The sequence below is a fragment of the Lagopus leucura genome, unplaced genomic scaffold (assembly GCF_019238085.1).
Source record: "Lagopus leucura isolate 7727_CA_CO unplaced genomic scaffold, USGS_WTPT01 Super-Scaffold_100043, whole genome shotgun sequence".
NCBI classification, from domain to species: Eukaryota; Metazoa; Chordata; class Aves; order Galliformes; family Phasianidae; genus Lagopus; species Lagopus leucura.
Window position 1 is genome coordinate 2958747 of NW_024962290.1, and position 16474 is coordinate 2975220.

Here is a 16474-nt window from a genome sequence, read left to right on the forward strand (position 1 = left end):
ACCATGTGCTCCCATGGGCAGCTTTAACACAGGGAGAAAATGTTGCTCCACTGCAAGCAGGGCACACAGAACAGCTCTGGGGGTAAATGCTCCATGTGAGCCCCCCATGAGCCCCACCACCAGCAGGTGAGGAGGTTGAGCTGGGCTTCCAAGAGCTGTTGGGTGATTCCATTGGGTCTCAGCCTTCACCCATCAGCTGCTGTTGCTGTGGGTAAATATTTAGCTGGAGTTTGGTTGTTTATCGCTCTCCGAAATAAAAATATTTATTTTTTTCAGTGCTGCTGTTACAGGGTTTTACTCTTTCTGTGATATGCAAACAGATTAGCAGGTGGGAGATGGATTTGATAATCAGAGCAAAAAGGCTTTTCAGAAGGTGATGCTCGGGTACGATGTGAATCACTGGTTGCTAATAGTGGAAGTGGCTGAAGGAAAGGAAATACAGAGAAGAAAAAAGAATGCAGATAACCTATTTTTAGCTTGAAAGCAGCTTTCTTGTAATGAGTCAGGTGCCATAAATGGAGCTGAGGGGAGGTCGCTTCCCATCCACAGCGCATCCCTGCTCCCTGTGGCCATTCCAGCCCTGACCCAAGAAGGGATCTTTTCCAGTGCCAAACGTGGAGCACTCAGCCCATGCTCCCCAGCACACAGCCTGAGGGCAGGAGGGTTTGTTATGGGATTTCCAATGGATAAGTCACATCTGGAGCAGTGGATGTGCTGCTGTGCCTCCTCGGCTGCGGATGGCTTTTGGCTGATCCTCCCCTTGCTGCAATTATTTTCCTTATAGGAAGGGTTGCTTTTTTTCTAATCCTTTTACGTCCCACATATCATTGGGACAAGGAGGGAGGATGCATGGAACTGTAGGGAAAGATGTATGAAACAGTGTTCAAAATATGATAGGGATGACTTTGTGCAAGGGCTGCTCAGTGGAAAGGCTGCAGCTGCCAGCCTGGGTGCAGGGACGTGGGGACACACAGCAGATCTGCTCCTGGCCTGGGATCCAGCCCAATGTTAGCAGAACCACCCATCCATCCCATTGCAGAGCATTCCAGGTGACTGCTGTGCATTTATGGACCCCTCAGCGCCGGTTGCTTTGCCATTAATTAAATAAGATTAAATAAAACAGTCTAACCACAATAAATGGGAAATTGATTAGCGCTGCGCTAGGGGTAGAAATGCTGTTAATAACGTGAGTGCTGCTCACACCTCTCCTCGTGGCATCCATCATCAGTCGCTGCAGGGCCACAAACATGGGAAACAACCACAGGAAGACAAAGCCTCAGCAGCAGATAGGAGTTGTGTTTGTTCATTAGCATCCTTTATTTGCATTCTCAGATGCTTAATGAGATGACTGTCCAGTATTAAACAGAAACCACTGAGGAAGAACCCATCAGTGGCTGTAAGGCAACATGTAACTGTTCCTAAAGCAAAGCAGCTTTTGCCAAAGCCCGTGCTTCGATGACAAAAAGCAAAGCTGCAGATTCCTGAGCAGCTCATCAAGGCTAAGGAGATCTTTGCCTTTTCGAGGCAGCTCGGCACCATCTGAACGTCCCCTTCCTGCAACCCCAGCAAAAAAAACAGGGATGGGGAGGAAAAAAACAGCGGGGGTGCCCAGAGGTCCCCCATTACCCACCCCACGTACAGCCCCACGTGGCCCAGCCCCTCGTCCTCCCCAGCAACCCGGCGCTCTGACCTGACCGAGAGGTGCCCAGTGATTCATTGCCACAGCCAAAGCCCAGTGTTGACACGGAGAGGGGCGTTATCGCTGATAGCGCGGGGCGAGGGTGTACCTGTTGGTATAAGAACCACCTCGCCGTGCAGCCCTGCACCGCCGCCATGCACAGCCTTCTCCTCCTCCTCCTCCTCCTCCTCGCCGTGCTCTGCCTCGCTCCATGCAGCGGCTTGAAGAGGTAAAGGGGATCGCAGGGTGCTGGGGGTTTCCCGGGGGGGGAAGTGCTGCTATCTCCCACACAGGAGGTGAGGGCGCAGCTGAGGGCTGCATCAGCACTGGGAGATGCTTGGGGTGGGTGCAGAGGCGCAGGGACTGCAGCATCCCGAGCCCTGTGCCCATGCAGTGATGCAGACCCGTGCTCTGCAGGGTGACCCTGACGCGGCACCGCTCCCTGCGGAAGTCGCTGCGGGACCGTGGGCAGCTCTCCCAGTTCTGGAAGGCCCACAGGCTGGACATGGTGCAGTACACACAGGACTGCTCTCTCTTCGGGGAAGCCAACGAGCCCCTCATCAACTACCTGGATGTGAGTGCAGTGGAGTTGGTGGCAGCCCGGAGCGTCCTGAAAGATTGCTGTGCTGCATGAGTGCTCCTGAACGCCCAAATCCTTCTCAAATAAATCTGCTCCCGCGCAAGGAACGAGCTGCAGCATGCCTGGGATGGTGGCTGCCTGCGCCCGGCTGCTCCTTTTGTTCCTGCAGATGATGCTGAGCACAAACAAGGCAGCGTGTTCGATGCCAGCCCTCCCCCTGCTTGTTCTGTGCTACCCACCCAGGCCCCAGGAGCCAAATCCCCCTCCATCTGCAGCAGCAGAGAGGGCCTCTGCACAAGGGATGCACGGGCAGAGGCAAAAGGGGTCTCCAGAGCTCTGTGTATTGTTTGCATCTCTATGCTGGGCAGTACAAGGGGACCCTATCTTGCAGCCCTGCGGGAAGAGGCTCGTGCCCACACCCACCATCCTGCCTTTGTTTTCAGCTTGCACTTCTGTTCCTTAAATATTTGGCTTCTCTATTCCCTCCGCACAATGCAGCCCAGGCAGACAAACGCTTCACAATGCAGCCATCCGCACACTGTTCCCTATTCACCCCACACACAGCCCCTCCGCCAGGGTGCTTTGAGGCTCCAGTGGCCAACAACAGCCTCTGCTCTGCCTTTCCCAGATGGAGTACTTTGGGCAGATTTCCATCGGGACCCCACCACAGAACTTCACGGTGATATTCGACACGGGTTCCTCCAACCTCTGGGTGCCATCCATCTACTGCACCAGCAAAGCCTGCAGTGAGTAGGGGATCCCTGAACGAGTCAGACTGTGCAAAGCAGCCCCAGTGGGGCCATGGGGTCAGAGCAGCAGCAGGATGCAGGAGGTGCAGTGTTTGCACTCTGCATGGGGTGCAGTGGGGATAGGAACAGCGTGGGTTTATTTGCTCGGCAGCAATCACACCACCGGGACCCGGTACCATCAGCCCATGGGAGATATCAGCCAGGATCTTTGGGCCATTCTTATGGGAGGGCCTTTGAGCAAACAAGGAGAGATTATAGCACATAATGCGGATGGTCAGCGAGGAGCTGAGTGGCAGGAACAAGGCAGGCACAGAGACCACAGTGCTGGGCTGGGTGCCCAGGGTTGGGCTGGGGACAAGTGCTGTGCTTGTTTGAGCTCCCAGCACTGCAGCACATCACGCAGCAATGCCCTGCAAAGCACAAAGGGGTTGGGGATCAAAGCCAGAAACAGCACAGCCTGCAGTGATGGGCTGCAAGAATCGCTGTCTGTGCTTTGGGAATAGCACTGACGATCGTCATCTCTCACTGAATACTGCACAAGCTCATCCCCCCAGCAAAGCTCCCCAAAGCACCCCTACGTGCCCATTTTTCTGGCAAGCTGCTCTCTCCCCAGCCAATCACGCCCGCTTCCAGCCGTCACGCTCCAGCACCTACCAGGCCTTGGGTCTCCCCATCTCTCTCCAGTATGGGACCGGCAGCCTGACTGGCATCATCGGCTCTGATGATGTCACCGTGAGTCGCGTTCGGGTCGTCTGCTCTGAGTCGTGACACGGGATGTCCCAGAGCCATCAATGAGCCCCGTCCATCCCACAGGTGGAAGGCATGACCGTGTGCAATCAGCCCTTTGCAGAGAGCGTCAGCGAGCCGGGAAAAACCTTCCAGGATTCGGAATTTGATGGGATCCTGGGGCTGGCGTACCCCTCGCTGGCCGTGGATGGGGTCACCCCTGTCTTTGACAACATGATGGCCCAAGATCTGGTGGAACTGCCCATCTTCTCTGTCTACATGAGCGCGTAAGGATGTGGTTCTGGTGCAGGTGTTACTTTTAGGGAGCAGCAGGATGGCAAGGAGGCTTTTTGGAAGCGTGCTGAGCATCACAGAGCTCAGACCATACCAGAGTGAGGCTTAAAACCCTGAGCATCTGTGGGAAGCATAGGGGTATCAATCCACATTTTTTTTTTAAGATGGAAAAGGAAAATAAATGGCTCACATCCCCCCCTTCCTCCAGGAACCCGGACTCCTCCTTGGGTGGAGAAGTGCTCTTTGGGGGCTTTGATCCCTCCCACTTCCTGGGCACCCTGCACTGGGTGCCGGTCACAGTGCAGGGCTACTGGCAGATCCAGGTGGACAAGTGAGTGGGGCTGGGCAGCGTGGGGGTTTGGGGTCCCTTCCAGTTATCCCCAGTGCTCCCCATCTCTTGCACCTTCCCACAGTGTGCAGGTAGGGGGGACGGTGGCTTTCTGTGCCAATGGCTGCCAGGCCATCGTGGACACCGGCACGTCTCTGCTCACTGGTCCCACCAAGGACATAAAGGAGATGCAAAGATATATTGGTGCCACACCTATGGATGGTGAGGTGAGAGCGAGGGGGGAGAGCAGGGGCAAAGCCCTGGGGATGGGCACTGCAGGGAGGAGTGCTTCAAGGGGTACCCAAAGGAGGGTAGCACTGCGTGTTGTGGCACTGAGGCAATCACAGCAGAGATTTTCTGCATTCATTGCTGCCCATGTGTTAATGTCAGTAATACGGCCAAGGTGGTGGTGGGGGAAGAGGAATGCACAGTGCTGGCATGGGAGCCATCCCCATTTTCTTGCAGTACGTCGTGGACTGCAGCCTCCTGAGCTCGATGCCCATCGTCACCTTCACCATCAACGGGATCCCCTACACACTCTCTGCCCAAGCCTACACCCTCATGGTACCCACAGCTCCCACCTGCTGGGTTCCCAGGACCCCAAATCCCCCTTCTTTCTCCTTCTGTGTGCTCTTGGGTTGACCCCAGCATCACACTTCTCCCTGCAGGAGCAAAGTGACGGCATGGACATCTGCCTCAGTGGCTTCCAGGGTATGGATGTCCCCCCTCCTGCCGGACCCCTCTGGATTTTGGGTGACGTTTTCATCCGACAGTATTATTCCGTCTTCGACCGTGGAAATAACCGGGTGGGCTTCGCGCCCGCTGCCCCTTAGGGCTGTGAGTCCTATGGGGTGGGAGGGAAGTGGAGCCGCCGGGTTGCGGCCATGGCCACGAGTGGGGCAGGAGCTGCTCAGCGCCATGGGGATGGAGAAGAAGTCCCCAAGCCAGGGAGTGCAGAGCACACGGAGGTTCACTCCGTGCCGAGGAGTGCACACAAAATGCCTCAGGCGGCCCTGCGGAGCACGCCCTGCAGATTGTCATGTTTTAGAACACGGCTCAATAAATGCTTTGGTAAAACAGAACCTGGAGTGGTTGCCATTCCTAAAGCAGTGATCCTGCACGTCTCTGCTGCCCCAATCTGTGTCCTCCTTCCTGTGCACCCTCAGTGCTGACTGTGCTGGAGTGAGCTGCAGGAGGAGACCGTGCTGTTCATTTGGTCTGGAGGCTCGGCCTTTGTGGTCTCTCACTGGGATTTCTGCAGTGCAAGAAGTGGAAAGTTTGCTCAGAAAGCCCCGGGAGGTGGATCTGGGCAGGGCAGGGGCTGTGAGGGCAGAGCTCAGCAGCAAAATGCACGGCTTCAGCAGGCTGAGCTGCCACCAACAAATGAGATCATTAGGAGAGCGAAGAAACCCCCCGGCTCTTTCTGTGCCACAAAACTCCCCGCACAGCAGGTGACTTCCAGCAGATTTTCCTTTAATCCCCCGAGGAGCTCTCAAAGGACTGTGGTTTGTGGGTGCACGAAGGCACAGAGCTGTGTGCTGCCAAATCTCTGCAGCCAGCACAGTGGGTTGGGGGCTTCAAGGGTCTCAGGGAGCTGCATCCCCCCCCAGGAGCCACCGCAGCGCGTGTGATTGCTGACAGTGCAAGGGACGTGGGTGATGCTTGGTGGCTCATGCATGATGCATCCTGAGCACAAGGGGAAGTGCACGGAAGGGTTATTTTTATCCATGGCTCTGCACAGCTTGCCTTGTTGCTGCGGGGCTGAGCTCAGAGCAGGGCTGGGGATGGGGTGCTCAGGTTCCCCTGCAGCGATTCCAGAGGAGAGCTGAATGGTCACTGCAAAGCTCAGAGCTGGAAGTAAACACTTCCAGGCTTTGGATTTCTGTTTGCCACAAAAGGAAATATCTGCCTTACTTCGAAACACTGATTGTGCTGCTGACCAGCATATGGTTTCTGTAACTGTTTGCTGTATTGACATCACCTTTCGCCGTGCTTCACCCAGGCATCGTGCAGATAAGGTGCAGGGGCAGCTGGACAAAGGTCTGCTCTCCTCCTGCAGCTCCTGACAGCTTAACACTTTGCACACCACAGTGCTGCTGAGCATTGCAGGATCTGCCCATCACCGCAGCCATGGGTGGGGAGGGGGGCATCCAGCACAGCGAGGGACCACCTGGTGTCCCTAAAGGATGGTGGCACTGCCTGGACCTATCCAGGATCACCCCTCCATTGCCATCTGCTCCTGGGATCCCAGAGCATCCCATGCCCCCTTGGTGGGCTTCAGAGAAGGGGAAGACAGCAGAGGTGGACAGAGGTCCACAGCTCTCAGCACCCAGCCAATGCTCAGGGGATGTTGCTCCAGCAATATCTCAGTAGGGATCTCCCTCTGTCCCTGGAGAGCAGGAGTAGCTGCACGACTCATGGAGAATACTTTGGTCATCGGGATACTTTTTGCTTTCTTCCCCTTCCCTCATTCTGTGGCCTCTGCTTGCTGCAGGGGATGACGTCTCCTCTCTTTGCCCACATGAGTCTCTCCTCTGCCTGCAGCCATCCTGTGCCTCATTGTTTCCCAGCTGCAAGCCCTTCCTCCTTGTCACAGGGCACAAACTCCCACACTTTGCCCATGGAATTGCTGACCACGGGTGAAGCAAGCAGGACTGTAGCTGTGGTTGCAGGAGCTGCTGAGCAGGCAAGGGAGCTGTCAGGGCATCAGCCCACAGCACTGCTTTGTGCTGCACTGCACGAAGATTGCCCCAACTGCTCTGAGAGTCGTGACGAGAGCAGGAGCCCAGGAAAATCCCTTTTCATCAGAAACCACGCAAAAGCAGAGCTGCCACCGGCCCAGGCTGGGCTTCTGATGGGGCCGGGCCCTCCTGCACAAAAGCAGAAGTGGGCATCAGTTGTGGTAACGCAACCACACAGCCCATCTCTGATGACATGGAGACACGGGGATCATCTGACCGGTGAGCATCACCCATTGCCAGGCTGATGGGCACATGGGGAGGAGGAGGACAGACAGATCTGGGGCAACAGACACCACAGAGTCCTCCTGCAAGGGCAAAGGTGAAGCAGCACAATAGGCAACAAACAGGGACCAGGAGAAGGCAGGAGAGAGCTGCTCTTGGGGAGTGCCATCCATCAGACAGAGAGCTGCCCACAGGCCGGAGGCTCAGGTGCTTCTCCCACCTCCCCACCACTCCCTGTGCCTGCCCTGTGGGGGAAAGGCAGAGTTTCAGGCCAAACAGGTCCCAAAATTACACCTGGGAAGGAGGAGGAGAGTTTGTCCTGCTGAGCACGGAGATCTCTTAGATCCCACAAGGAGCATCTGCAGATAGAAGGGGCAGCAGGGTCAGGGCTGTCCTCTGACAGAGAGCACGTGAGGCTGCAAATGGGAAGCTCCAGCCTTGCTGAGCATGAGTCACTGCTGGGCTGTGACCAGGAACACCTCCTGAATTCACCCTGGTGCTGGGGACAGCCAACAAGCAAAGCAGAAAATGAGTACAGGCAGCAGAAATGCAGCAGCCTGTGGCTGCCGTTTATGGTGAGGGAGGCTGGGGGTTCACAAAAGAGGGTGGGGAAGCTCTGAATCCTTCTGCACCCCTGGCAAACGCTCAGCACCTGCCCCTGCATGCCTGCATCGCTCCCAGGCACTGCTCCTACCGCCAAGCACAGCTCTGCAGACGTGGCACTGGGAATTCTTGCGATGTCTCTGCAGCACACACCTCACACTGGGTGCCGATGCTCATGGGGAGATGTCTCAGTGCTTGGGAGCTGCTGCGTGCTCCCGCGCTCAGTAGATCTGTTTTGCTGAGCGAGGAGAGCGATAAAATCCTCCTCGTGTGCTGCGCGCGTTCTGCTCCAGGAGCTGCCGCCGAATCTGAGCGTAGGGCTCCTAATGTCATCGTCCCCATCTTCCGGGCTGTGCATGGGATGGCAGCGCACATGTGGGCGCTGGCTGAGCGTGAACACGGCACGGCCAGCAGGGCTGCGAACGCTGCTGCTCCGGACCTCGCCTGCCTACGAAAGAGCCGCAAAGAGCCCCTGAGATGGGGGAGCGGACCGTTGCAGCCCCCCGCTCCTTCCAACCCCACCGCGCTGCTCAGCAGAGCAACCGAGCAAAGTCCGCGCTGGTTTCCGTGCAATAAAGCGATGCTGAGCGCCACGATCCAGCCCAGCCCCGCAGAACCACCGCCCGCCCCGCAGCTCCCGGCCCCTTCGTGCTGATGTCACGGCGCGGGGGAACGCAGCCGCCCTCCCTCGAGCAGAAGGAACCAACGCTGGGGCCAACGCCGTTTCCTGCTCCTCCTCTGGCTCTTCCCGAAAGAGCTCCGCACCTCCGGCCCGGGAGGACGATGCCTCAACAGGTGGGTGCGCAAACCGCAGACCCCTTCGGAGCAAAGCTTTGGGATACGCATGGGGCGGGATATAAAACTGCCGGCCCTGGGAAGGCTGGCACGAGGACAAGGAGGGCTGGGTGAACTTCGGCACGGGGCTCGGTGAGCATCGTGGATGGGGAGGGTGGGAAAATTGGGATCCGGGTGGGCGATTCGTCCTGGCGGAGGAAGCGTGGTGCTCACGCCCTGTGTATGGAGAGCTGCGCGGAGCCGGACAACGCATCGGGAAAAAATGCAGGGATTAGCGAGCGCTTCCAGGGCTTCAAGGGCTTCCCTGGCAGAGCAGGGCTGGCGCTGCAGTGCGAGCAGCGCTGGGGAAGGGATGGAACTGCGCGCTGTCCCGGCTGGGGAGGGGGTGCTGCTGTGCTCAGGGCTTGGTGCTCGCTGGGACTGTGCAGAAATCCAAAGCAAAACCCCAGCTCCAGTTTCGGGCTTTTCCTACAGGTGCTGAAGAGGCAGCAAAGGGCTCAAGTCCCTGACACGGGCATTGCCCTCAGCAGTGATTATTAACCAGGACTGAAGCTGTCACCGAGGTCACATCTCCCCCACAAGCTCCTGCCTTTCAGAGTGCTCCTGAAGTGCTCAGAGCAGCCAGGAACGCCACCCAGCCACGATCTCCTTTCATAAATGCAATTCCCCCCTCCCTGTTCGTCAGGTTTATGAGCAGGGAGTTGCACTTCAGAAGCAGACAGGGGCTGGGAGGTTTCTCACGGCAGGCTTTCACATGGCAGCATGTCCAGGCGTGCTGTGGCACTGGGGAGCAGTCCCAGGTGGTGATGTGGGCTGGGCTGGCACAGGGGGTTCTGCTCCCAGCGCTGCTCCTGGCACAGCTCAGTTCACATCCTGTGGTGCTGGGGGGAGCAGGGGGGGCTGCAGGGGCCGACAGCTGCTCCTGCACCTCCAGCACTGGTTGTCCCTTTGGCAGCCTTCAGTGTGTGACTCTTCTTGTCCCCGCAGGGCTCATCCATGGACGCCAGCAAAAAGGTGGATCTGAAGATCATTATCATAGGAGCTCTGGGGTAAGGAGACACACGGATCCCTGGGGCTGCTGAGTCTCTCTTTGCTTTTAAGCAGTGCAAAATCCTTCTAAACACTGTATGCTGCCCAAACCCCACGCTGTCCTTGCAGGGGGGGCAATGGGGGAACCCCATGCATGCCCCAGTCCGGGATCCTATGGGCGCACGGCCTTCATGCTGGCTGCACCCAACCCCTCAAGCCTGGCTCTGCAGCTTACAGCCCTCACCTGTGTTCCTTCCATCCCACCAGTGTAGGCAAAACCTCCCTCCTGCACCAATATGTGCACAAGACCTTTTATGAAGATTACCGCACCACGCTGGGCGCCAGCATCCTGACCAAGGTCGTCGCAGTGGACAAAACCCCCCTGAAGCTGCAGGTGAGGCACTCTGCTGCCCTGCCCCCGCGACACCCGTGTCCCCAAATGCCTGTTGGTGTGTCTGTGCCTTTCTCTGCCCTAGATCTGGGACACGGGGGGACAGGAGAGATTCAGGTCCATGGTGTCGACTTTCTACAAGGGCTCTGATGGATGCATGCTGGCCTTCGATGTGACAGACAGGGAGTCCTTTGAGTCCCTGGACAATTGGAGAGATGATTTCCTGGAGAAGGTCATCCCGAGGGATCACGATTTCCCCATGGTCGTGTTGGGGAACAAAATAGACCTCTGTGACCGGGAGGTAGGGGTGATGGGGAGCACGGGGACAGCAGGCAGTGTCCATGCAGGGCTGTGACATGGATCCCATCCTGCAGGTGCCCAAAGAGCTTGCCTCCGCCTGGTGCAAGGAAAAAGACATCCCTTACTTCGAAGTCAGCGCCAAGAACAACATCAACGTGGCACAAGCTTTCGAGACGCTCGCCAAGCAAGCCCTGACCACGGTGAGCACTGCCTGCTCCGTGCAGCCATCTCTAACAAGTCGGGAAGGAGCAAGAATCGCTGTCGCTCTGCTCACGGTGTGCCACCACTGTCCTCTAGCGGCCGTCTTTCCTGTCCCCGTGTCGCCGATGGGGCGGCGGCTCCGCTCCGAGCCGCGTGCCTTTTGCCTGGATTTTGTCCTTACCCACAAACTGGGAGCGAGCCTGCGCTGCTTTCTCCTTGGCTCGCATTCATCTGCTTGTGCTCAGGCTGAGGCAGCTCCGCTCATCATTTCCCTTCTCTGTATTGTTTGTTTTTTGTTGTTTTTTTTTTTTCAGTATAAAGGGATTTACGAGAGTTATTTAACCGACTCCATCAAGCTCACTCCTGAAGACAAACCCACCAAGAGATGCTGCTGAGTCCAGCACCGGAGCTGTGCTGTGATCTGCACACGTGGCTGAGCATCCCATGCACCCTGATGCTGTGATGCCAACACTGGGATCCTGCCTGGGGCTCCGTGTGCCCTGGCTGTGCCAGGGCTCTGCCTCAGGCCTCGATATGAGATGGTCGGTCACCTCCTGATGTGCCCAGGCTGGGCTGTGCACCCAGGTCCTGCTGCTTGGATCTGTTCTCCCAAATCAGGCACAGTGACCCCTGGTGAGCTCTGTTCTCCACTCACCTGGCACCCAAACAGGGGTGTCCCTGCAGTGCCAGCGACCCTACAGTAACGGTGCCAGGATGCTGGGCAGTGCCTTTGGGGCATGGGACATCCTCCAGAGCATCGCTGGGTGACTGCAGCCTTTGCCATGCACAGACCCCACAGCTGCTGCCAGGAGAGGAGAGGGGCCGCTGGGTGGCACACAGCTCTGAGAGCACTGCATCCCCCCAGGCTCGGCTGCTGCGCCCATCACCGCCCTGTGCCTCAGTTTCCCCCACTCTGTAAAACGTCTTCCATTTCCCACCTCGTTGATGAGGAGCCTCTGCAAAGCACTTTGTCAGGGATTTTCTTTTTTTTTTTTTTTTCCTAAGAAAATTAAATATTTCCTTTTTATTTCTACGTTTGGTTGCAAAGTGTTCTGACAGCACAGGGAGGGATCTGAGGTTGCAAAGCCCTGCGTCAGGAGCTGGGAGGAGAATTGCTTTTGGGAGTCGTGTGTTGTTTTGTTCTGTTTTTTTTCCTGTGCAAATTTTGAAGAGAAGTCACCCAGGGCACACAGTGGCATGGCCTTGGTGGAGCAGCTGTCAGCAGAGGGAGCCCGAAGGGAGCTGCACTCGCTGCACTTAGGGCATAGCTCAGCTTCTGATGGGGCACCTTCCAGCAGCTGCACTGGGACACAGCCCAGGGCTGGGGCAGGACAGCCTGATGGCTGCAGCCACCTCCTGCCACCATCCCATGCCACCTTCCTTGCTGCATCACGAGCTGTCAGAACATGGAGTGATGCCTCCCTGGTGTCCCCAGCATGCGCCCTGCCTTTTGCCCACCTGTGGAGGTCTCCACATCAGGGCCTCCTGCATCCTCCAGGCTCACTCCCGCAGGAGCTGTGCTCAGCATCACCTTCCCCTTTCCCTTTGCAACATCACCACTGCAGCTGTTCCCAGCCATGCAATGCCCACCCATGGCTGTGACATCAGTGTCAGCACTCCGTGTGCCTGCTGTGTGCAGGAGGCAGCAAGGCAGAGTGAAACCCGAGCACAGGTTGGGCATGGGGTGCTGAGGGTGCGGGGGCCCCAGCTCTGCAGTTCACCTGCCAGGCTCCAGCAAGGCATGCAGAAGTGTTCCATCTCCTCCTTACGCAATGCTCTCAGCCTGTTTATTTGGGCACCAAGCCGGGGAGAGGATTTGTCCCTTAATATTCAGAGGAGAAGGGCATTAACTATTTCCTCCCCCACGCTGTTTTTATCTGTGCCCCCAAAACAGACAGACAAAGGCTCCGTCCCACAGCTGGCTGTGCTGCTGCCTGTCTGCAGTGAGATCAGAGCCCAGCATCACCCATGGGGTGCAGCACCCAGCCCTGTGCTGTGCATCACTCCAACTGCAGCTCACCCTGCTTGCAGTGGCCAGATGTGGTTCAGATGTGGCCTGGGAGATGGAGAAGCAGGGAGAGAAGGGCTGTTTTGGAGGTAATGGACTCCAGCTCAAGGGGATGGAGAACAGCAGGGTGTTTGCTGCAGCTACAGACCACACACAGCTCCCCAAGATTTGGATTGTTGTCCTTTCTGAACTAACCAGAGCCACCCGGACTCAATCATGGGGTCATTCCCTAGCTGTGTGTTGGGTGGTCGGAGCATGCAGCTGCTTCCCACTGCTGTGTGTGCAGAGCAGCTCCTGCAGCACAGCCATGGGATCAGGATGCCCAGGATGGTCGGGGCAATACAGGAGGGTTGGGTGCCCAGGAGGGCTCCAGGAAGACCTGGAGACTCAATGAGGTGGCCGGGCGCCAGGCAGGATGCTGGCAGGAGCCAGCAGAGGTGCTAAGCTGGTAACTCTACCCCACAGCCGAAAGGTGATAAAGGACGGGGGGAGGTTTGTAATGCGTGGGATTAACAAGGTCAGCTCTAGATTTTTTCTCAGGGTGAAAATCAAAGGGAAAAATATTTGCCTTGTGTGACTCAGTGAGTTCCTATGTGGTCGGTGGCACCAGCTCATCCCGGCAGAGCGCCTTGAGTGTGGAGACCGTACAGAAACCAGACCGAACTGAGCTCTGCCCTCACTCCGTTGTGACCCTGCATTGCCATACTTCATGTCAGAGGTTTCCCAGCCCCAATGCTGGGCTCTGTGCTGTGCACCTTGCTGAGCTGCAGGCTCCCCTTCACTGATTGAAGCAATGCACAAAATTCGATAGAACGCCCACCTGAGGATGCTAATTCCCAAATGGAAAACCATAGGACAGAGCCTGTCCTTGTGCAATGGTTCTATCCCAAAGCAGAGCCCCATTAGCCCGGAGTTGGGCCTGACTGCATACAGTTTCAGCCACTTGAAGATGTTGCAATTGGTCTTAAGACAAACATGATAAACCCCCAGCGTTCAAAGTTATGGGAAACCCTTCAAGAGTTTCAGATATGAAAAATAAGGTGATGGCATCAAACTGAGCCTTACCTCTGCCTGCTCCCCATCTGCTGCTGTGCTGGGACCGTGCTCAGCCCCTGAACTGCTCACCCTACACTGCAGGGCAGCCACTGACACCTGCTAAGGAGGTGGCATGAGGAAGGAGGCAGAGCAAATCATCTCCAATGGCACCATGCACTGCTGATGTTACTAAGTATTTGGACGTCGATTCTTTGCCTCTTTACTCACTACTCCATCATTTCACTTCCAACCAGCCCTCAGCAAAGCCCGCTGCAGGGGACACCAATGGCATTTTGTGGCACTGTGGGCACCACCAGCGATGTGCAAACAGCACGTGCCGTTCCCCATTCCTGAGCTCTGTTGTCCACCTGCTTACAGCACACATTGATGCTTCCCCTTCAAACCCATTCCTCGGGGTCCCCGCAGTGCCCTTTGCTCCCTGTCCCGGCCGTGTATCTCTTTGGGGTCACACAGGGCCGTGGGTCTCTGCCTGACCTGGGGCCATCTGTGAGGCTGCACGTAGGGAGGATTAGGGGCTGCAGGCAGTGAGGGGATGTGCTGAAGTCAGCAGTGATCCACAGCCCCACACACCCTTCCCGACACAGCAAAGCACTCCCGGGTTCCTCCACCTGTGCTCTGCTCCTGGGGCATGAGCTGGAGCTGGAGGATTTTCCACCCCTTCCACAATTAATGTCAATTTGGCAAAGCAGTTGCAAAAATGCTGAGGGCCGTGCAGGGGCTGAATGACTGCAAGGTTCCCATAAGTGGGCAGCAAGGACTGGTTTCACTGGGGTGAAATCAAGGAAGGGCAGGGACACAGAGCCCCATAGTGCACATCATCAGGATGCTCCTGCCCCAGCTCCACGTGTGTGAGTCTGGGTGCTGGCTTTGGTTCTGGGGGTCACCTCCAGGGGACAGATGTGTACATGCATCAATATACACACCTACATACACGTGGATGTGTCGCTGCTGTCAGATGAGATGCTCACTGCACCCCAACTCCTCTGCTTTTCAGAACAGTCCTGCATGAACCGACGGCCCTGTAGAGCACGGGCAGATGTGACCCACAATGATCTGCAGCCCCGTGGGTGAACCCACCCACACTGACCAAAGGGAACACCCAAAGTGCTTCCTCCTGCTGCCCTGGCAGCACACAGTGCCCCTGGGGATGCCAGCAGCCCACAAGAACCCACTGCTGAGCCTGGCTCAGGGCAGAGCCCCACGCTTCTGCCACAGCTGTCAGGGTAGATTTCATGCGAGTGAAACAACACATGGGCCTGAAATGATTTATTCAGGTTTAAAGGCATGCAGAGCAACAGCCCCAGCTCGCTGCTGGCCTCCTGTTGCTGGAGCTCAGCCATGGGCCTGGCCATGTCCAATCTGCAGCATTCATCGCAGCACCAGCAGGCTGAGCTCCCTAACCAGGGCGACAGGACCTCCAGCACCGCCATCCTCATCCCAAACACCTGAGTACTCCTGAAGACATTGACCTCAGAACCCTTAACAAAGAGGCATTTTATTTCACTGCTTATCTCCCATCACTTCAGTTGGAGCATTTTGGCCTTAATGAGTTGCCCAAGGCCATGCAACCCAACAGCAGCAGTGCACCAGCAGTGATGGCTCCTGCCCTCCTGGATCGTTCTTCAGGTGCAGCCCCCAAGCCCCATAAGCAGCCCCCCTCCATCCTCCCCATCTCAGCAGTGTCCCAAAGCTTTGCACCACCTCACACTACACTGTCAGAGGATGGAGGGAGAAGCTGCACACCGCAGGGCTGCCCCCCTCCTCCCCACACTTATTTAGGGGGGGAATTTTACAAATTGAAAAGCCTCCCTTTCTTGGAATCCAAAGAGCCTCACAACTGATGGCTCTGCTAATTCAAAGAGTGGGAAGAGAGCCTCGGGGGGGGATAGGGCTCAGCAATGGGAGGCAGAGCCTACAGCCAGCCCCGAGCCCAAATTCCTCAGCACCAGCACCCATGGCCCTGCTGCACCTGAGCCCCCGCTCCCCCCCAGCCCCGCAATGCAAGGCATTTTCAGAGCAAGGTGTGGGTTGGGGCTGCTCCCCGCTCCCGGCGCTTCTGCTGATGCTCACACGTTGCATTCCCTCAGAGGAGGCAGCTATCTTGTGCCTATTTCACAAATAAGATAACAGCCCGTGCTCAAGGTCACCCGAGGCAGAGCAGGACGGGCAGTTAGCAGGGCGCTGCCTCCGGCCCCATCTGTGTCCTCTATGGGACTGAGGCTCTGCCCCTCAGGATGGGGAAAACTGTGCTGCAAGCCTCCTATTTGGAAATGCACTTATTTGGATCACACAATGCCCTCCTTGCTCTCCTGGCCCATGGGTTTCCCATAAAAAGGTCAACCTACACCATATATCACAAGGCTATAGGCACGCAGGGGCCATGGTCTCATTGCTCCCCACCCTTCCTTGCCTTTGGGGCTGAGGAAGGCCACGAGCACACGGAATGCAGGAGACATCCAGAAAGCTCTCTACAGCTCTACGTTCACACCACAGAATGTCCTACGTGGTGCTGAGCTCCACACTGCATTCCCTTCTTTAGCTCAGCACTGTAAATAATGCCACCATCTCCCTCCAGGATGTGATGTTCCTCGATCCTGCCCAGATAAAGCTGCTGGTCCCCATGGCAGCTGGCGGCTGCCTTTCAGGTGAGCCCCACATCTCCATCACATGGAGATGGCTCCAAGGTCAGAGGGATGGAGTGGAAAAAGGGATGGAATGAAGAGAGAGATGGGATGGGATGGGATGGGATGGGATGGGATGGGATGGGATGGGA

The 16474-nt window shown here is 56.8% G+C and overlaps 2 protein-coding genes across 3 annotated transcripts; both read left to right on the forward strand.

The window, feature by feature from the left end:
* The first annotated feature begins 1826 nt into the window (after positions 1 to 1826).
* On the forward strand, positions 1827 to 5405 carry CTSE (cathepsin E). The gene is made up of 9 exons (XM_042884368.1): positions 1827 to 1907; positions 2096 to 2252; positions 2887 to 3004; positions 3621 to 3739; positions 3821 to 4020; positions 4236 to 4358; positions 4441 to 4582; positions 4821 to 4919; positions 5024 to 5405. The coding sequence occupies exons 1-9, from the start codon at positions 1834 to 1836 to the stop codon at positions 5186 to 5188; spliced, it is 1197 nt and encodes a 398-aa protein (XP_042740302.1). The 5' UTR covers positions 1827 to 1833; the 3' UTR covers positions 5189 to 5405.
* A 3138-nt stretch (positions 5406 to 8543) lies between these two features.
* RAB7B (RAB7B, member RAS oncogene family) lies at positions 8544 to 11670 on the forward strand. 2 transcript variants are annotated; one of them, XM_042884315.1, is made up of 7 exons: positions 8544 to 8716; positions 9191 to 9279; positions 9704 to 9765; positions 10013 to 10139; positions 10222 to 10437; positions 10511 to 10636; positions 10952 to 11670. In XM_042884315.1, exons 3-7 carry the CDS (start codon positions 9713 to 9715, stop codon positions 11030 to 11032), a joined length of 603 nt encoding a protein of 200 aa, XP_042740249.1. In that variant the 5' UTR covers positions 8544 to 8716; positions 9191 to 9279; positions 9704 to 9712; the 3' UTR covers positions 11033 to 11670. The 2 variants fall into 2 exon arrangements, with proteins under 2 accessions (XP_042740249.1, XP_042740248.1); XM_042884314.1 differs by lacking the exon at positions 9191 to 9279 and having other exon boundaries at positions 8545 to 8716.
* Positions 11671 to 16474: the final 4804 nt, after the last annotated feature.

Bases quoted from the DNA above. Each gene is read 5' to 3' on its own strand.
- CTSE (XM_042884368.1), top strand. From the start codon at position 1,834: ATGCACAGCCTTCTCCTCCTCCTCCTCCTCCTCCTCGCCGTGCTCTGC. The intron at 2,253-2,886 runs GTGAGTGCAGTG...TGCCTTTCCCAG, and splicing joins CCCTCATCAACTACCTGGAT to ATGGAGTACTTTGGGCAGAT. The intron at 3,005-3,620 runs GTGAGTAGGGGA...CTCTCTCCCCAG, and splicing joins CTGCACCAGCAAAGCCTGCA to CCAATCACGCCCGCTTCCAG.
- RAB7B (XM_042884314.1), top strand. From the start codon at position 8,576: ATGTCACGGCGCGGGGGAACGCAGCCGCCCTCCCTCGAGCAGAAGGAA. The intron at 9,766-10,012 runs GTAAGGAGACAC...CCATCCCACCAG, and splicing joins ATTATCATAGGAGCTCTGGG to TGTAGGCAAAACCTCCCTCC. The intron at 10,438-10,510 runs GTAGGGGTGATG...CCCATCCTGCAG, and splicing joins TAGACCTCTGTGACCGGGAG to GTGCCCAAAGAGCTTGCCTC.